This window comes from Calypte anna, chromosome Z (assembly GCF_003957555.1).
Source record: "Calypte anna isolate BGI_N300 chromosome Z, bCalAnn1_v1.p, whole genome shotgun sequence".
In the NCBI taxonomy this organism is placed as follows: Eukaryota; Metazoa; Chordata; class Aves; order Apodiformes; family Trochilidae; genus Calypte; species Calypte anna.
The window spans coordinates 43292623-43314019 of NC_044274.1; the positions used below are offsets into that span (position 1 = coordinate 43292623).

Below are 21397 nucleotides of genomic sequence, written 5' to 3' on the forward strand. Positions count from 1 at the left end.
GACTTATTTTCACTGCAAATATGATATGATCATCTCCATCCATAGAATATATTTAGGATATGTGTGAATGCGTTTAGAGAGCTTCTGCTATAAATCATCAGAGATCATATCTCAGGTAGTGCATGAACACAGTGGTGGCCTTGTCTGTGCTGGCATTTGTAAAACACACCTTTCACTGCACAACAAGAAGGAGATTTTAGACAACTTGGATCACAATATAAAGCAATATCCTGACACTCCAAAAGATAAGGACTTTTTACAGCTGCATCTCTTCTTGATGTACTCAGGGAGCTAAGGCAGAGGAACAGTTAGCCTATATTTTTCCTTACTAGTTTCTTCAGAAGATGATGTGTGGAACATATACAGTGCTATGTGGTTGTGTATATAATACCATACTAAACAAGATCATGGCATTAAAATGACTGCCAAATACTCTGAATAGAAGAAATTATAGTAGTTTATTAATGCAGAAGGAAAAGCTATGAGTGATACAGGTTTGGGGGAGACAGCCTCCTTCACGATGTTTAAATATTGTCATCCAGCTCTTCCCCTGGGAAACAGACATTTTTTTGTCTAATTTTTGTGGGGTAACAACACAAAAAGGTGACAACACAAGGTTTGATTTCCAGTTCTGGAAATAATTTGCTGGAATTGCCTTGCCAAATGAGAAAAAAAAATAGTAAGAGCTTGTTTTTACTTATTACTGGTAGGCATAGTTTGGATCATGGATTACGGTTACTCTGGCAAAGTCAGATTCAAGGGATTTGAATGTCTGCACCTAAGTGGTACATTGTCCTAAAAAAGTTGGTCAGTGATCTTTACCAATGTATTGGGAAGTTCAAATGCAATAAAATAAACTGATGTGAAGCCTCAAGCATATTGAAACTAGGGAAATAGTAGCACAGGATCTTGAAACCATTTTAAACTTACTTGATTCGGGTTTTATGGACAAATGGCAAATAATATAGCCTTGTCAAAATGTTCATCCTGGCTTGTGTTCCTTCAAAGTGAATCTATGTTAATAGCCGTTTTCTTGCTTTTATTTGGAGAATTAATCAATGCTTGTCCTGCTCAGGTTCTATGACTAAAAGTCTTGCTGAATTTTAGTGAGAGCCTCTTACACAGAGATGTATAAACACCATTCTTTCACTCATTTCACTCTCATTTTTCCTGAGTCCCTAGAGATCACAGCTCTGCATAGTTGTAAACTCAACAGATTCAAGCCAAAATGCAATGCTAAAGCGTTCTATTACCAAGAAATGAATGAAAGGCAGAGTGATAGAGATAAGATGATAAAATGTATAGCTCTATTCATACACCTAAAAATTCAAACTCTTCATTTCTCCTCAGCTATACATCTGAATCAAAAATATTCTGCCACTACAAATTTCTCAGCAATTGTAAATAGTGTTGGAAAAAAGCCAACAAAAAAGAATAAATGAAGCAGTTTCAGAATTTTTTCCCCACAGTGTAGAACTTCTTGCCTGGAAAACTTCACTGGTGAAAACCTAGCCATCACCAGCTCTGAGTCTCAATTCCAGTAGGGATTAATTGTGGAGGCTGTAGTATGAGAGTCCTGCAAGCCTCTGCTGGGTGAAGAGTTTGCGACTTCTGTGATTTTCTGTTTAAAAGGTGACTTTCAGGTGCATGAACCATAGCACATTTTTAAAATTGTCAATATTGGACTTGAAAAGTGGTCCTGCAGGGAAAGTTTTTTTGAATCACTGAAAAAGAAGGCAGTGAAAACATGCAAAGTATCACTGACAGCTGTGATTCATATAACTTCTGATTAAAGCTGTGGAGGACATGTTGAGCAACAGCATGCAGACAGCAGCTTTGATATGGAAATGCAAAAAAGTGACAAGGTGTATTCCTAAAAGCAGTTTTTTGGAAGTTTTTGAGCTCCAGAGTGACTCAGAATATGGTCACCTCTAAGGTTATTTTAATTATACAAGGATATACGAATTTTGTGGATTGTTATTTTGCTGGATTGTTTCGAATTTTCAAACAGGCTTTTTTCTCCTTAATGCTTCTATAAATGTGACCCATTTCCCTTTCTGTATTTTTCAGGGAAATACTGTATTTGCTGGCTCTTACTGTTATTGGAACAGAAGCTGAGAAGCAGAAAACATGTTGGAAACGATTGGTAATCTTTTTTTTAATTGTATTACTGTGTTTTTGTGGCCAGATCAAGTGTGCATGAGAGACTCAGAACATTGGTACATACTGATGAGAGAGGTACAGTGAAAAATATATACTGTGCATAGAAATAATGTTGTTTTTTTTTTATTTGAAAACAAAATGTGTAGCATCATTTTTTTAGTATATTTAATTTTTAGCCTGCTGTCTTGATTCCATTGTATTAATCTTTATTAGAGTTAAAGAAGTATATATGAAAAAGAAATGTTTTCTGTTCTGGCAGTTTTTGTCACTACTTACAGTTGTCTGTAATTGTCTGAATTTTAATGAAGGCTCTTTCATTTGGTAACCCAATTTTTGACGGACAAAAACCTACTTTTCAGTTGTTCCAGTTTTGTCATTGCTCTTTAACTTCCTAATTCATTAGGAATAATTCATTAGATAAGTTTGTATTTTTTGTTGAGAACTGTACCATTCAAGTCCTCTGTAGTTTGAGTAGTAGAGAGGCATACATATGAACTTGTTACCTGCTTGTATCTAATAATTTCTAAACTGCTACTGACTAGGAATGGTTATCACTACAGACACACATCGGGCCCTCCAGGCCATGGAGCGCTTACAGGCAAAACTTCGGGATCGAGGTGACGTTGCAAATGAGGAGAAACTGAGCTTATTAAAATCAGTGCTGCAGAGTCCTCTCTTCAACCAAATTCTCAACCTTCAGACTTCCGTTCAACAGCTAAGAGATCAGGTAGGAAAAACGGGCTCCCAGGCACAAAAGAAAAATTACCAAGAAGATACAAAAATATGTCTGTCTTGTTCAATAGTGAAATAAAATAACCTAAGTTAAATGTTGATCCCAAGCAGAGAACTGAGGGGGATGTATCCCTTGACTTTTGTGGGCTTTGTTGACACCCATAGTTTGTGTATGCATTTTTTATTTCTGTGCTTGTTACTTATGTGCATGATAGGGAAATGGTGATAAAGGGTGGGAAGTTAATATAAGGCTTTCTGTATCTGTATTTCAAAAGGGCATGTTTTCTATGAGATTGTGGAATTTTTTTCCTAGGAGCCTTTCATTGTGGTCTTGTGTCTCACCCTGCTAAAATGAGTATAAATAAAGGAAGCTATGGAATGTTGACTTCATAAGGAAATGAAGATCTATATTGTTTGTATAGGAATGAAAGATCAAAGGAAAGCAAGAGCTCCTACCTCCTTTTTCCTTGGTCAGGGTACTACTTGTCTTCATGTCTTCAGTGAGGATGAGAAAAGGGGCAGCAACTCAGCTCTATGGAGCTGATTATTTATTGCTATAATTAGAGTTCCTTGTCAGGAGGATAAGAACTTGAAGAATATAAGTAGTTCAGTAAGTGAATTATGCCTAAATTGTGAATCTGGTTTTGGCAAATAGTTGTTCTTTTGACTCCGGCCAGATGGGCAGCTCTGTGGCTGGTATGCAGAAGTGCTGAATAGGAAGGCTGCAGCCCCTGAACACTGACCTTATCAGCAACGTGATGCCACACCTGATCTCTGACTGGACACAGGGCTGGTCAGGAGCCCTCAGGAACTTGATGCTACTACAGCTGTGTGGCAGAGAGCACAATATGCCCTTTATTGCTTCTTGTAGATCATCCTGCAAAGAAAAGACTGAGAGAACTGGGGCTGTGTAGCGTTGAGAACAGAAGGCTGAGAGGGGATCGGCCTATATACTGTCTATAAATATCTGTCAAGAGGATGAGGACAATCTCTTTTCAGTGGTACCCAGTAATAGGACAAGGAATAATGGGTTTAAACTGGAATATAGAAGCTACACCTCGACATGAGGAGAAACTTCTTTACTGTGAGCGTGACGAAGCACTTGAACAGGCTTCCCAGGGAGGTTGTGCAGTTTCATTATCTGGAGACCTAGGAAGCCCTCCTGGATGTGTTCCTGTGTGTCGTGCCTTAGGTTATCCTGCTCTGGCAGGGGGGGTTTGGACTAGATGATCTTTCAAGGTTCTGTTCAACCCCTAACATTCTGTGATTCTATGATTGTATAATTAAGGTCTAAACTAGACAAGCAGATTTCTTTGTATTTTTCCAACAAATAAATCATCTTCCCAGCACCTAAAGATGTGACACAGTGTGTATCTGCATGCATGGAGGTGATCTTGATATGCAGTTCCATTTCCTTAAAGCTTCTGCATGTTAATTGGAAATGCTCATTTTTGTTGGTGTGTGATTAATGAGAGCCTCTTGAGTCTGCATTTGTGTTAAATGGATATAATGTGGACTGAGTGATATGGTGCCTCGGATGCTGATGAGGCATGATGTTAAGGTGAGCAAATTTGGTGCTTATTGGTAGGTGCTTTAAAGTTTCTTCCTGGGGTGCATCAGAAAGGGTGTGGTTAGTAGGTCAAGACAGGTTCTCCTCCCCCTCTATTCTGCATTGGTGAGGCCGCACCTGGAGTATTGTGTCCAGTTCTGGGCCCCTCAGTTCAAGAAGGACAGGGAAGTGCTTGAAAGAGTCCAGCGCAGAGCTACTAAGATGATTAAGGGAGTGGAACATCTCCCTTATGAGGAAAGGCTGAGGGAGCTGGGTCTCTTTAGTTTGGAGAAAAGGAGACTGAGGGGTGACCTCATCAATGTTTTCAAATATGTAAGGAGTGTCAGGGAGATGGAGTTAGGCTTTTCTCAGTGATGACCAGTGATAGGACAAGGGGTAATGGGTGTAAATCGGAGCACAGGAGGTTCAAGTTGAATATTCGAAAAAATTTTTTTACTGTAAGGGTGACAGAGCCCTGGAACAGGCTGCCCAGGGAGGTTGTGGAGTCTCCTTCACTGGAGACATTCAAAACCCACTTGGACACGTTCCTGCGCGATGTACTCTAGGTGGCCCTGCTCTGGCAGGGGGGGTTGGACTAGATGATCTTTCGAGGTCCCTTCTAACCCCTAGGATTCTATGATTCTATGATTCTATGAAATGAGCAGGAAGGATTTATTTATACTACAAGTCTGTCCTTTGGAAGTTAAGAAATGGAGAAGGAAAAGTCTAAGGACAGCAAGGGGATATTTTTTGAGACTTGCTATTCTGACTTCACTTGTCACTTGAGCTGCACTCAAGAACCATTTTTTTCCTGCCTCTTCATATCCTTACTCTTGTTAATGCTTGTTTTTTTATGCTGAAGAGCAGTCTCGTTGTTTGCAGATAAGGGAGTGATAGAGAAGAAAAATAGAGATTGTGATGTTTTTAACTTTTCAGTACTGTTTTCTCTTCTTTGTAAAATATTTTAAAGAAGATACCAGACTGCTGGCTCCCATTTCTCTTCTTTGTAAAATATTTTAAAGAAGATATCAGACTGCTGGAGTGCCTCCTTCCTTTTTGTCTCTCCCTTGTCTACCTCCTCATCTTCTCCACCTCCCACCTCCATTCAATTTAGGGCCCTGCCAAAACAAAACACACTTTCGTTTGCTGGGCAACATTCCTGAGATTTTATTTGCTTGTGAGTTTGATGGTAGCTTTTGAAGTGAGGACGAGTCCCCCTGCAGTGCAGCACTGGGTTGCACAGAATAGCTGGATGTCAGCACTACAGTGGATCTAGGGGTGGAGCAGGGAAATTCTTGGGTTTGCATACTGCCTGTCACTTAATTCTGTGGTTCGACCCAGTAGAGGAGACCTTTTGTTCCTGTCTTAAACCCTTTTCTACGACGATGTTTTTTTCTGTGTTTTGAATCAAAATGCTTCTAAGAAACCTACAGGGAGTGCCCGGCACTGCTCATGGCTGCTTCCCTGCAGGACTTGCTCTTTGTCACTGAAGTGCTGTCGCCCTTGCAGTCAGTGTTGTCATCACTCACACACTTGCACTCGGCTCAAGTACTGCCCTGTGCTGCTTGTGGTCTCCGAGGGCTGAGGCTCAGTGGCTGGAATGCAGAAATGCCAAGAATTTGTTCTTGTCAAGGTTGAGACGGATTGCATTGCTCTGAGTGTTGATACACTGCAGACATAGCTTGCATATCTCCTTCTTTATTAAAAAAATAACTTGTGCAACTTCATGTAAGCACTACTTGATTGCATTTATTACCTAATTGTGCAGCTGTAGCCTAAGTTTTATCATTCTTGATGGTATTTATGAATTTTTCTTTTTGTTTTCTACCAAATTATGTCCTCATTGCAGATGTTACATACAGAGATGAGAAAGCCAATAAAGGGAAATTAGCAGAAGCCAAATTATAAAATAAAGCTCTATTTTTTCATATGATACTCACACAATCACTGAGCTCTATAGCTGCTTTCTTCCTAGAATTAGAGTGATTTTGTTACTACAAAGCAGTACAGTTTATGTGTTGTGAAAAATATTTCACACAACCACAAGAGCATCATCTTTGTAAGATTTCCACTTGTGGTTTATTACTCCTGGAATGACCCGTAGTTCTGTGGTTGAGAAGACTAAACACCGGTTTTGACTGAAGTTTTTTTTACGTGTTGTAAGTCTGTATTTCAGGGGTGACAAGAAAGAGAGTGGTTGTCTTTGCTGATAATTTGCCTGGGGATTCTGGGCTTCTACCTTTGAATCATTACAAATGTAATTATTAACCAGAAATGTTTTTAAGTTTTATGTGTGTGTTTGTTTGTGATTGAGGAAACACACCATCCTGGAGTTTATTTTTTGCCCATACACAGACACCAGACTTTATTCTTTTAGCGGTTTGCCATTTCTCCTTAGAGTTTAATTTTTTTCTTTGAGTTTTGCATGTCAGAGGCCACTTTAAGTTTGGAAGGCTTCCTTTACTAAACACATCCTCTATTGAGGGATGAGCTATGTTTGTTTAAAAATGTGTCATGAAAGTGAGATGTTGGTATCAGTTGTTACTGAAGAGGTGGTGCTTGATACCGTGTTGTAGCTGTGCTGTAATCCCAGTTTTATGGAAGATTTGAGGTGGAGCTTTTTAAAATTCTAGTTAAATTGGTGTGGATTTGAGGGTTATTTTTACCTTTTCTTGCTATACATAGTATGCAACACTTCTTTTCAGTGATATTTCAGCCATCATGCAAACAAAAATCATCCAGAGTCTTCAGAATAATAGAGTTAATTATTAATTATAAAATATGTCATAGAAAACCATGAACAACTTGTATCTTCTGGTTTGGAAGACAGAAGAAATGTGAGAGGTCAGCCAGTTCCTTTATGTTTGCAGTAATGTCCCAGTTCATACAAGTGTGCAGAAGGGATGAAATGTCAGACGGAGAAGATGGACGTAGTATTGCTGGTCTGAACAGGATTTCTTTATTAAAACATACAATGTAAAGTCAAAATATAAATTGGCCTGGTGCTAGTTCTATTTTAGCATGGGGATGTGCGAGTTCTTTACCAGAGATCAAAACATAAACCCCTAAGGAGGCTGTCATACCATAGCTGAAGAACTCCTGCCAACTTGCCTAGAGAAGAAAATACTGGGCACATGTTCAGATGGAAGTCTGTGTGTCCTTGATGATTAGTGTGCTGTTTGAACATTACAAACAGTGAAATGAGCTGCCTGAAGGAATCCTCTGTTAAGCACTACTAGCAGAACACATACAGAACAAAGCAGGCACAGAGCTCCTGTGGGTAATGAAGGTTGTGCAGTATGGGATATTGAATGGTACATGAAGGATTTTAGATTCAGAGAAGGCATGTAATTCAGTTCGTAGTAAGGACAACATGCCATACTCTGTAACGTTATTTTGCTGCTTGTGCATACAGGAAAGTGTTTTACTACGTATTAGAGAAAAACAGTAATGATGTAAATACCATTTGTATCATCATACTCTTCTAAAAATCCCACAGTATCTTGGGATTACTGTGTTTGCTTGATCTGATTTTTTGTGATTTTCATGATTTTTCCAGTGGTGTAACTTGCTCCCTACACATTTCTGTGTAAAGGAGCATTCCAGTTACAGGGAAGACATTGACTTATTATCCAGAAGGAGGTTTCACAGACTGGGATTGTCTGTGTAGCGCCAGTCTGCACATCATGTGGTAGCTGGAAAATCTTGAAGTCAAATTTACAAAAGAAAGGTAAAAGAGAAATAGATAGTGGGGTGGGCACAGCAGCAGTTTCTCAGCTGCAGTCAGTTTCTATGCCTTAAGATACTGTTTCTTTCCTTTTCGCCCACATGGGTCTTTCTTTGTAGAGAGGAAAGAGTTCTAGCTTTCTGTATATTGTCTCTTTTTTCAGAATTTTCCTTCTTCTTGATCTTTGTTGTGGAAGGTATAGACTGCACACTCCATTCAAAGTGGAGAATTCACACACAGCTGTTTTTTTTAAGGGCTATCAGTAACACCAGTGAACCTGGAAGGGTGAAATGTCAGAATGTTCTGCTACATTAAAAAGATCCAGATAGAGCAGTGCTTTGCTTAGAATGATGCTGCATTAAATTGAAGGCATTCAGTGGAATCTCCTCTAGGTTACCTGGAGTCATTATCACTCCAAGCTCCTGAGCCTTGCTTGCTTAGTTTGAGGTTACCACTCCAAAGGCTACACTGTAGAGGTGATGTGAGCTCTCACCAATCTAACTTGGGCAAAATCATTAGTTTTTTCTCATACTCTTCTGTCACTTCTGAGGCTAACCTTACTGGCCTTGCCTGAGTAGGTCATAAATTCCCCAGGGACTCCTTTCATCAGGCAGTCTCTGAGGATGTTAATCTTCGGCTGTTTGGTGCTATTTTCTACACTGATCACTGCAATTTAGAGGATGAATGTATAGATCTGTGACTTACTAACATTTGTGATGTCAGACCCATATACTCTGGCTTTTGAGTGCACATGAAAATAGTTTGGTTTGCATCTCATATACTCTTCAAGCTGCTTTGTCTTGCTGTGGAAGTGTAAAAAAAGTGTTTTAAATAAAGCAGCACAAGATTAGCTAGTTACAGTAGTTTTAGATACTCTTACAAATAATAATTTGACCTGTGTAAGTTTTTTTGTGGAAAGGAATGTGACAATGTGGTGCATAAGACGATTTGAAGATGGAGGAGAGCATGAAATGAAGCTCATCAGTTGACTAAGTTCAGTGGTGTATTTTTATACATTGAAATGGATGACATGGGGAAGGTGGAGGTGAATTAACTTACTGTGTAGATTAATTTAGATAAGAAACGCAGTATGGCATAGATTTTATTGGTTTCAAATAATGCATATAAGTGCAAGTCTTGTTTTCAGGGAAGGGCAGAATTTGTGTATGTCTCTGGGTGTTGTTACATTTAATGAAGAGCAAAATAAAATTTATCTACATGCACCTTACAGCCTTGCTAACATGACTGGATCTGGTTAAAGAAAGTGCATGTGTGCACACAATGTGTGATGGAAAGCGCTGAGTACCAAACACCCAAACATTCCAGATCTGTATGTCAGATCAGGCAAAATACTGTTTAGGACTTACCTTTTCTGTGCTGTCTTGTATTTTTTCTGTAACTTGTGGTTCTTCCAGGCACATAAGGTGTTCAACAAATTACATTTTTTCTAGTATATTTTCCTAAATTGTCCACCTAAGGAGTGGGATGGTGGAGATTGATACTGACCTTAAAATGACCAGACTGTTGGGAAACAGTAGAGACTGGTGCAGTGGATGTTTTAGAATACATTTACAGTTTTTAATTTTTTTGTTAATACTTGAAGTTTAAAAATAATGCTTTAAGGAAGGGGAATCCCAGTCTTATGTATTGTTATTCAGAGCGCTATAAAATTTGCACTGTAAAACTGTGAAAAATATTTGAGGTTGCAATATTGTGGTTCTGTGTTTTGGTTAGTGTGCCAGGCAAGTAGGAAACAGATTGATGTGGAGCAAAACAATGCCTGCTGAGAGTCAATAAGCAAGTGGGACAGCTGCCAAATGAGGGCTTCTGCTTCACCTGAGCTCTCAACATTTGTATAAAGTGGTGTCTCTGTTTCCCAGCACCAGCCATTAGACCCATCAGCAGAGACCTACTTGCAAGTGGGTCACTTACTATGGCTGGGCAAAGTGGAGAATTTTCTTTTCTGCTTTAAAAAAAGTGTATTGTCAGGGCTCTCTGTGTAAAAATATGGCTGTGCTTTTCAGATGAACTTGGTCATTTTAGACTTGTTCAGTAATTTTGCATTTCATTCTAGCTCGTACAGAGAGTCATAGTGGCAGCCATAGTGCATAATGAAGCAGAAATGCTGATAATTGAAATTTTTTTCTAGCCCATGAGGTTTCTTAATTTTTTCATCAAAGTACACATCTATTTTTCTTTTACTGTTTTCTTATGAAATAACTGATAATTTATTTTTTAAAATTCTGATACTGTAGAAGAAGTTTTTTCATACTTATTCACCTCTATCATTGTGTTGTATTACTGTATTAGCTACTATGCTGATTTGAACAAAAGAATTTTAGGTAAAGTATGGAAAATAATTTTGGATTATTTTAATAAACTCCTTCTGTGTTTAGTGCTGATATTTCACTTATTTACATTGATTATAAATATTAAATATGTTTTCTTTTTAAAATTGCAATTTGGTATTTAAAATATTTTTAAGAAGCGATTGGCCTATCATAATGCTCCTTGGTAACAAAGAGGTTTCTGTTGTGCTCCTTGATAAGAAAAAAGGTTTCTGTTGTGCTCCTTGATAAGAAAAAAGGTTTCTGTTGTGACTATCTATCTTGCCATCAATCTTTCACAGGTAAATATTACACCCTCCATACATTCCACTGGTGAATTCCCCCAGCTTCTCCGTCATGGTCTGAACATGGGGTCCTTGCCACATAATGAGTCATATTTGTTGGCTCAGCAGAATGGCAGCCCAGCTAATGTGCTGGAAGCATCAATGAGATCCATTACTCAAATTAATGGGAAATCCCCTAATGATGACTTCGAGCAGCTGATCAGAAATATGTCCCAGGTAAGCATGTTGTCTGGTAATCACAAAATGTGAGTCACTGATTAAGTGGAAAATATATGTATGTTTATGTAAAAGCAAATGAGTTATTAAGCAAGCCAGAGATTGCTTGCTCTGTAAGGAACAATTGGTAAATGTGGAAACAGCTGGAAAAGTAGCTGTCACTTCTGAGTTAGTGTCCTTATCTGGACAGTGTGCCTCTCACAGATCAGCATTACCTTCCTGTGATCATTGTAGTGCTGCTGCTTTGTGTGTGAGGGAGGTGCTTTGTTGGACCATGCATAACTAATGAAAGCTAGTTCTGTGACCTTCTTGGAAATAAGACACAGAATTCCTTTTTGGTCTTGCTGTGAGTTATTCTGTAATCTCACTGCCTTTCTGTGGTAGGCAGAAGTGGTGTCTGAGTCCCTTCAGTAGCTAGAGCAAAGAATGGCCAGGCATCTATATTGTAGCATTTTTCTAATTCACCTCCAATAGAGCCAGGTAGGGGAATTCTTCTACAGTTTTCCTGGTGAGCCTTTTGCACAGTCCTGCTTACTTGTGGAATTCATCCTCTTTTTCTAGTTCTGCTTGAGAGTTGACCTGTACCCTCTAAAATTTTATAAATGCATATATCCTAGATTTATTCATTAAAGGGCCTAAATGTAGTATATTTAGCTGCTGTCTCCTGATTTTGTCTTCTGGGCTACAGTAATCTTTATATCTCAGATCTTCCTTAATTGTCACTTTTCTGTAAAACAGATTGAAACTGGAACTAAACAACTGTTTCAGTTTTTAGCTAGCTAAGCCTTGTCCAGCTGTAGCTGTCTAATTAGAAGATAATTTCCAAGTTGTTTACCACACTTACTAATGCTGCTTTTCAACATTTTAAATGGATTTACCCTTGTTTTTTTTTCTTACTGAACAGGGTCGTCTTGTTGAGACCATTGAGCTTGTTAAACCTTCAAGTGGTGGATTGGGTTTCAGTGTCGTGGGACTCAAGAGTGAAAACAGGGGAGAACTAGGAATATTTGTGCAAGAAATCCAGGAGGGAAGTGTAGCTCATAGGTAAGATTAATACTGGAGTATTTTACTGTACCCAGTCTTAACATTTGTGGAACAAAGGCATGTTTCCCCCATATTCAGAGCAAAAAGAAGCAGATCTAAGACTGCTGTTCACTACAGTTTATATAATGTTGGAACAGGGCAACGTATTATCTGTCCCAAATTTCTAGAAACTACAAATGTAGTTTCTCTGTGGTTTGTTTAGAATATCAGCTTTCCAACAAGGGAAATGGGGAGGTTAACTTTCAGTGTCATGACTTTTAAAGCTGAAATACAGATTTTGCCATCCTTGAATGCACTGAAGAACAATTTGGTGGAAAAAAATACTGGTTGTAACTAGCAGCGTTGTTTGCTAGGTAGGGTTGCACTGAGCAGGTGTAAAACCTAGCTTTTAAGTCAAGCAGGGCTTGACCTAAAATTGGTGGACTTTTAAATTAAAACAGATACTCAGGCGAATATCTCAGAAACTCAACAACAGTTATAAATTAAGGCATGCTTTAGACTTTAATCCTGATTCCACAAGTAGTGGTGAGAGAAATTGATTTCTTCTATAGAATAGCCTGATAGAACAAAAGAACGCAGTGGTGAATGACAGCAGCACTGGCTTACTGCAGACTGGTGGGATGTGTTATTCACTATGTGTAGATTTGCTCATGAAGATCCTGGACAGCACTGCTCTGTGTTGTAGGTGTACTCTATGTCACGTGGGCTGGCTGAATCATCTCAGTGGTATTTCTCACTGAGTTTAGGGAGGGCAGAGCATGGCCTACAGAGTTAATTTACTTACGCAAAGTGATGTGTTCTTTGTCATTACAATAATTTTTAATCTGCTTGAATTACACTTTTTTTTTTTTTTTCCCCTTCAAGAGTTCTTACCTCTTACTTCTGTTCCATGAAGCTGAGACATGTCTTTACTCAGTCAGAGCCTGGCAGGAAGAGAAACATGAACGTTCAACTGCTATAGCGTTTTTAAATCAGTAACCATGTCTTTGAAAACACTCTGAAAAACAGTTTGACTTTACCAGAAAAATATTATGGGTTGAAGCAAAATAGTGTTTTTCCTGAATGCTGTTGAGTGCCTTGGCTTCTGCACTGTAGGCACTCACAGCAGCTGGTGTAATAGGGATCCTGGGTTTTGTTGCTGCCCTTTGTTTTTAAAGCATTGCCACTTTGGAGGCTCTGGAGTTTTTGCTGATTTATTGCAGATGCAATAGATGTAGTGGAGGAGACAGAGGTTAACTCATCTGTGTAGGCTTCATACATTTCCTTTTGAAGTAGGTCTGAGGCTCAGTATATAATTTTACAGTAGTGCTTCCTTTGTCAGAAAGTAACTTATTTTTAAAATTTGTTCAGAGCTTCTTGCCCGCTTCTTTAAAAGGCATCTACTTTATAATTCCTTCTGATTCTATCTCTACCTCTCTTTTTTTTTCTTTTTTCTTGATTTTTTGAGAAACAAAATTTGTTACTGTAACATCCTGATGAAAGCGTGTTCCACTCCATGGTTTGATGAATATTCAGAGAGGGTGCAGTGAACAAAGTGGAGCACTTGGTCTGTTAAGCAAGAGGCTCAAATTCAAGAATAAAAATAAGTTCCCAGGCTATGGTTGGGAGCGGCTGAGATCTAATATGCTTAGTCTCGGATGGGGGTACATGGAGAAGAAAGCTAGCTAGAGGGTTGTAGCTGGGGGATAGTGGCAGTGGGATTAGCTTCAAAGGAAGCGATCACCAGGGTGCTGCATCAGCTCCTTTCAGCAAAACTGCAGGGAGAGATTAAAAAGTGGGGGAAATAGAGAACAGGTTATTAGAAATATTGGAAAAATATCAAAATATTGTAATTTCTGATGCAGCACTTCTTCAGTCTTTTCTACTTGTTTTTTGTTTGTTTTTTTTTTCCCCCTTCCCTGTTCACATGTTTGTAACAGAGATGGAAAGCTGAAGGAAGCAGATCAAATCCTTGCTATTAATGGACAAGCCCTTGATCAGACAATTACACATCAACAGGCTATCAGCATCCTGCAGAAAGCAAAAGATAATGTCCAGCTAGTTGTGGCTAGAGGCACTTTCCCTCAGCTCATCAGTCCTGTAGTTTCCCGGTCTCCATCTGCTGCTAGCACAATTTCAGCCCATTCTAACCCGGTGAGTATACCACAAACAGCTATGTATTCAGTTCCAGGCTTGTGTGTACTTGCTCCATCTAGCATTTTGAGATTTTTTTTGTAGCTTCTACATACATATCCTTCACAGTTCTTGAGGGATTTCTACTGTTTATCTTTGTTGTACCTTTTCCCACGCAAACTGTAGAAAATACTCGGGCTTGTTGGGATGGAAGTCTTCATCATGGCAGTATTTTATCTTTCCATTTACAAACCTTTCTGCATCCACCAATGCAAATACAGTATGTTTACCTTATTTAATGAAGCTTTATTTTGGGATAGCAGTAAACAGTGTCTTTTTTCCTCTTTCCCTTTTTCCAGGGCAGACAAATTTTTCGAGGCATTGTAATCTGATCTGCACCACCACCTAAATGGGTGCTCCTCTGTTTGTTTCTCTGTCGTCTGTTAGCTGTGGGGCTCAAGTAAAGCAACAAGAGACCCATCAAACTGTCATGTGTAGGGACACACTGTAGGACTCCCAGAAAACACCTCTGCTACATTTCATTTTTTTAGAAAACTTTTGCACACCTGAATGTAGAGAACGTAGTTCAGAATCATGGTGATACTAACTGTACTTTCTCTTCCTGTTAAATTCCTCATGTATGGAGGATAGATGGTCCTGGGATGAAAAAGTCTGTCTGGTTTCCATAGGTTTTGCTGTTCAGTCATCACTATCTCTTCAAGGGAGTCAGTAATCAGAAATATACAGAGCAATCAATCTGAAAAAAAGCAGCTACTTTACTGTTTATGTAATCATTAGCATAAAACTTTTAGTGGAGAAATCTCAGCATTATTTTTTTCTTCTGTGTGCAGGAATAAAGCTGATTGTCTGAATTTTTCCCTTCTGGCAACTGGGGAGGCCTGTATTCTTTCAGTATTCCTGCAACACTCTTCTTTCTCTATGTGATTACCTCTCTATTCCCTGAACTGCTTCCCTCGCTTGAAAATGTTCCTTTTAAACCTGCCATAGCTTCTGTTTTTCTATGCATGCCTTTCCCAGTTCTTGTGTTCCCATTACATTCAAATGCTGGAGCTAAGCAGCTTAACTGGAGCCACTCTTTTCCTGTGGGCTTTGCTTGATCATTGTTGGTTTATGTTAAGACTGCGGATACCAAAACAGGTACTACAGGGCTTTGAATTTACAGATTATTCCAAAATAAGGGCAGATTTTCAAGATTCCACCTGATGGAGTACCAGTTGTGGTTTTAAATTTCAGATTAATTTGAAGCAATACCAGGAGCTTCCAATTTTTCTTCAGGACTGCCCCATGCAAGTCAGCTAGGTTTTGTCTTACATTCAGAGCAGTTTTGCTTCTATCAGAACATGAAACCTGCCATCAGACCTGCTTCATTCTTGTGCTGTTGACATGAGTCAACTTGGAAATCTTTGTTCATTACACAGGAGGTAGATCTGATAATGCAAATCTCACAGTACCTCGTGCTGCTTTCAGCTTTAATCTCTGAATTGGGTTTATGCTTTCTCCTGTGCTTTGTTATAAAGGCTGATGTGAACATGCACTTATCTCAAGATTTTAATTTTCAGTCTTGTGAGATTTTGTATCAGCAGTGTTTCTCATTGAATTGAATGTGGCATGGAGGTGTACAGTTCTAGGTTGCTGCTTGTATTCACTCAGGGACTTCTTAAAAGGCTTGAAGCACTACCCAGCTCTGTTTTCAACCAGAGAAATTCCAGCTTATGCAGAACAAGCACTTTATTGCCAAACTATTATATAATCATATACCTAATAGTAAATATTTTAAGAGTCCCATATTTGTACCTTTCCCCCCCTTTCCTTTACTCTTAAACATACTCAAGAAATTAGATAAAATATTTTGCAAGTTTTAGTGTGTGTTCTTACTTTGATCATTGCAAGCTGATATCCATTCCTTTTAGGTTCACTGGCAGCATGTGGAAACCATTGAGTTGGTGAATGACGGCTCAGGTTTGGGATTTGGGATAGTGGGAGGGAAGTCAACCGGAGTCATTGTCAAAACCATCCTCCCAGGAGGTGTGGCTGATCAGGTAAATTCAACCTATCCTTCCATTTACCATTCAGTAAGGTGTGAAGTTACCCTTTAACTTTATACTCATGCTAAGTAATACTTTTTTCTTCAGTGGTGTAAAAGAGAGCAGGTGATGAAATTCATCCTAACTAAAGGCAGGCTTCATGCAGGGGATCTGTGCAATTGAATGTGAAAACTGGATTAGGCTCTAAATCTCTTTTCCAAATGTTTTGTATTATGCATGTTTGATGTGGATACCTTTAGACTCCTAATTATTTCATTAATATACTGGTTCTAATGCAGGGGTGGGAGTAACACCAAATACTTATCTGCTGTGCCCTGACAGTACTGGGCTCACTGCAACTTGGATCAGGCATGTGGCTTCATGTGTCTGTTTCAGGACACAGGGTCTGCTCCTGCCTGAAGTACTCGTTTAAGTTGAATTTGGTGATCACAACCCATTTCAAGGTTGTCTGCTGAAAAAGTATCTATGACTTCATTGATGATGGTCAGGGACGGAATAGGAAAGGAGACTGGAGACACAGGAGTGGTGGAAAGGAGACACAGGAATGGTGGCCTGGTAACAGGGTCTGGAGATGCATGAACAGGATTTACTGCAAAACTCTTTCCCCGTAGTAGGTAGATGAGTTCCTTTTACAGACCTGTCTTGTTAAAGCTTTTCCTATGGGCTAAGTTTGTATGAAGCTTTTTTACTGGTTATAAGGAAATCATTAGGAAAGTAAACCAGTATAAAGCAATATAAATAACTGGATCACAGTAAGGGAGAAATTTATTATATTTTGAAATTATGCTTCACCCTGATGAGTATTTTTAAAATAGCAGTGTGAAGCTGCACGTACATTTTTATGCTGTCTTTTGGAAGTGGTTTTTGGAAATAAACCTGAAGTTCTCTAATATACATTGCACTTTTTTAATGTGCTTCAGTAACTTGAAAAAGGGATATTTCTGGGGAAGTTTGTAGTAAAATTAGTGTACCACTAGGCAAACTACTTTTTCTTCTCCATGTTATCAGGACAGGTCACCTTGTTCATACATCTTAAGAGTGACTTGAAGCTGTGTTGTCTTTTTCTAACTGTATGATATGTGGGAGAAAAAGCAGGATATAACTAGATTTTTTTCATCATTGTCCATTCTCCAGCATGGTAGATTATGCAGTGGAGACCACATCTTGAAAATCGGTGATACGGACCTAGCTGGAATGAGCAGTGAGCAGGTGGCACAAGTTCTGAGGCAGTGTGGAAATCGAGTGAAGCTGGTAATTGCCAGAGGTCCTATTGAGGAGCCACCTCCACCAGCAGTCCCTCCTGGTACACCAGTACCCATCACCACACCAGAGAAACAGGTAAGCAGCAGTGAATATACTTAACTCAAGGCAAACTTTTACTTCAAACTTTGTCTTTTAACAGTTATTTGAATGTCTTTCATGCTTATATTCTCAAAAGCTAGGGTTTTCATTCCTATAGCAGGGTGGGAGAATCTGAACATCATGTATCCATTATGCAAGGAACTATATACCTAAAGCCTTTTTTTAGACCAAGGCTTAGGACTTCTGTAAGTGGTTCCTGGTTCCTTGTGATGGTGCAAGAACACATTGGTAACAGCTGAAGCCCTGCAGTCTTTTCTGCAGACAATGCAGATTGGCTTTAGCATTTTCCTGTCTTCCAGTCCTTTACGTCTCCAGGAACATTTCTTATTTCCTTATTACTGCAGCCATCCATTGGACACTTCCTCCCTGTGCCAAGCACCACACATATGTTCCTTCACTACATCACCTGGCACTACTAATTTTCTAGACATCTTCCAAAAAAAATCAGCCAGCTGCTATTCTTATTCCCCTGCTGATGGTTGTACTCCCGGTGATGTTACAACTGTCTGCCACTTAAAAAATGCTGTAAATTTTTTTAATGTCCTGTCAGCTGAAAAGTCTCTACAAAATGTGTCATCTGCATGCTTGCAACAAGGCCTGGTTGTGCAGGAACCAGGAACTAGCACTGCTTTTTCATATATAGTTGTGACCAGATAGATACAAATGTGAATACATGGAATAAGTGAATGAGAGAAGAAAAAGGTGCTTGTTTTTGAACCTATAAGTAGAAGAATTTATGCTTTACAATGAATTTTTTTATTTACTTTTCCCTGTTGTTTTTCTAGACACTTTCTTACTGGTTACAAATTACATTTCAGATAGGTGACTTTGAAAGAAAAAGAAAACTTCTACATTTTTTGCAAGACTACCGTTATTTTGTCCACTGCAGTGGTATCTGTCAAAAACAAGTATATATTTATACCTTTCATTGTGGCAATAAGGCAAACAAGGTTAATCATAATATGGAGTCTCCTGAGCAGCTAAGAGGAGAGACGGACTGGGACTTTATGTCTCTACAGCACTGAAAGACATGAAAGCCTGCCTATATTTCAAACAAAGGGATCAATGCTTAATCCAAATATTTACCTGAAAAACAGCAGTCTCAGAGTCTGAATTTTATTATTTCATCTGTGTATATTCAGTATTTGCCCTTCTGAGGTTTTCACAGACGACCTTCAACAAGACAAGAGGACACAGTCTTAAGTTGTGCCAGGGGAGGTTTAGGTTAGATATTAGAAAGAACTTCTTCACAGAGAGGGTGATCAGGCTATGGAATGGACTGCCCGGTGAGGTGGTAGATTCTCCGTCCCTGGAGACATTTAAAAAAAGACTGGATGTGGCACTCAGTGCCATGGTCTAGCAACTGCTCCGGTGGGTCAAGGGTTGGACTAGATGATCTCTGAGGTCCCTTCCAACCCGGCTAATTCTATGATTCTATGATTCTATGTAATGTTGAAGGCTATCTGCTGTGGGATATATACTTTTTCTAGTACTGAGGGAATAGCTTAAAGCAACCACATAGCAAAATCTGACCCCTTTGCTACCTTCCTTCCATTTCCATCCTTTTCAATATATTGCTCTGGTACATCTCTGGTGGCAGGAGGCAGGCTATTATTAAACTGCTTCTGCCTGCACAAAATCTTGTTCTTGGAGGGAGCATGCAGTTTATGGTGCTACTGTAAGCCTTATAAATTCATGCCAGGAGTGAAGATGATGATGAAAACAACTCAGTTTGTCTTTTTCTTCTGGGCAATTAGATAGTGGATGAAGACTTCATGATACTCCTAAAGCTATTAGTGATGGCAGGATAGCAGGATGGCACTTCCGAAATGGGCACTTCTTATCATGTCTGCTGTTATCCATATTATACTAATCCCTGAAGTTACTGGAATTGGAGCAGTTTTTTTGTGACATTACCTGTGGCCAGAACAGTCCTGCACTAAAAAGCAGAGAAGTAGTTAAAAGAGCAGAAGTAGATTTTATTCTTTTTATTGCATTTGATTTTGGTTTTGGATGATGTTGTTCAAATGAAGAACCAAAGCCAAATTCTCTTTTTGTAAATAGTATCATAGCCCTCTTGAAGTTGTCTATTTTTTCACACATGCATGCTCATCTAGTCAAACTAAGTTTAGTTAGTATCTGCCTGTTTGATGTGTTGTCACTCTTTAAAAATATTAGTGGAATACAGACCAGTCAGAATAAAATAGGACAGTAGCAGGATTTCAATAAATTTGTATGAAATTTATGAATTCCCAATTTAAATACATACATCAATATCAATTTCCATATAAATACAACGAAATTGAAGCCTGGTATGCGTAATCGTATACTAATACATTTCAGCTATGGAAGTGGCTTGTAAGTATCTGCTATGAAAATAGCTTATAAGTATCTGCCATGGACAACTGGAAGAAAAATTGTTTTCTAAAAACTTTTTGAAAGTTGAAATTAAGTCTTCTAAGTTGACTTCTTTAAAGAAGAAGTTCTCTTTAAAGAAGAAGAAGTTCTCTTTAAAGAAGAAGAAGTTTAAAGAAGAAGAAGTTGACTTCATTAAAGAAGTTGAGCTTCTTTAATGTGTTAAAATTGACATGCATATGAAAAAATAGCTGTCATTATTGAACAGGAATTAAAAATGAGTAAAATACAAAATACAATTTTGATTTTTTTTCTTCTTTTAAATAACGCAGCAGTCTAAAGCTGGTTCAGAAGAAGTCGCAGAAGGGCAGCAAGCTACATATTCTGATATTTAAGCATGCTTTGTGTAATTTACAGTACAAAAAGTTCATTTTCAATTTCATCAAATTTTAGTAGTAATCTTAGTCATCAAATATTGATTTGGTAGGTTAGAGGGTAATGTCCTAGGGGCATGACCTGCATTGCTTTACAGTGAGGAATGCTACCTATGTCTGGTTTCTTTGCTGAATACCAAATCAGAGCAGAGGCAAAGTTGATACTTTCTGTTTTGCATTGGTGTTTAATTTTACATGTTAATTACAGCAAAGAATCAAGTGGATCTTTAAAGAAAAAAATACTGCTTTCTAATCCTACTTTTCTTATTAGGCAGATGCTTCTGTTGATAGCTGTGAAGATGGTGAGAAATACAGCGTTGAACTCACTAAAAATACGCAGGGATTGGGAATAACCATTGCTGGTTACATTGGAGACAAAACATCAGGTAATGTTAGATTCATGCAGTTCACTTTACAGTCTGTGATGTACTGAGCTTTGTGTGCATCAAAGACCTATTTAGTTTTGGTGAAGCATCGCTGAAAAATCTTTGATCCTCTTAAATATATTCAAAGTTTGTAAAGAAAAAGAAAGGGTTTTCCTCTTGTGAGAAGGACATTCAGATTAGAAGCAACCAGTATTATAAAATCCCACAGCAGATTTTTTTAAACAGTTTTTATAATTACTCTGGGTTAGAGCTTGTACTTGTATGTTTTCTAAAATAGACTGAGCCATTTCTGTTAGAACTGGATGGGCTTTTAAAATTACATTTCCATTTGAGTAGTTTTAAGTTACATTATTATTTTTACCAAAGTGTATAGTACTGCTTGCAGATGAAGAGTGCCTTTGTGACTTCTGAATACAGTAAATGTTTTTTCACCTCTAGGCTGTTCCAACCAATAGAAAAGTTAATTTAGATAATTAAATGCAACAGTGTTCTTGTACAGCTGTGTTTTTGCTTCATGATTTCCACTATGATACAGACCTCTTCTAGGCCTTAGTAGGGCGTATTCTGCTAATACAATACTGCTAGGAAAGGAGAGTTGTCTGATGTGTGGTAAAGCTTC

The 21397-nt window shown here is 38.6% G+C and overlaps 1 protein-coding gene across 1 annotated transcript in view; it reads left to right on the plus strand.

Annotated features, from left to right (window-relative positions):
- MPDZ (multiple PDZ domain crumbs cell polarity complex component) overlaps positions 1–21397 on the plus strand; it is an 87737-nt gene that overhangs the window by 5716 nt on the left and 60624 nt on the right. Inside the window, exons 2-9 of the mRNA XM_030466746.1 lie at positions 2071–2146; positions 2724–2890; positions 10801–11019; positions 11924–12063; positions 13983–14196; positions 16107–16235; positions 17376–17579; positions 20664–20778. Coding sequence (XP_030322606.1) covers positions 2131–2146; positions 2724–2890; positions 10801–11019; positions 11924–12063; positions 13983–14196; positions 16107–16235; positions 17376–17579; positions 20664–20778 — 1204 coding nt within the window. The 5' untranslated portion in view covers positions 2071–2130. The remainder of the gene's footprint in view (positions 1–2070; positions 2147–2723; positions 2891–10800; positions 11020–11923; positions 12064–13982; positions 14197–16106; positions 16236–17375; positions 17580–20663; positions 20779–21397) is intronic.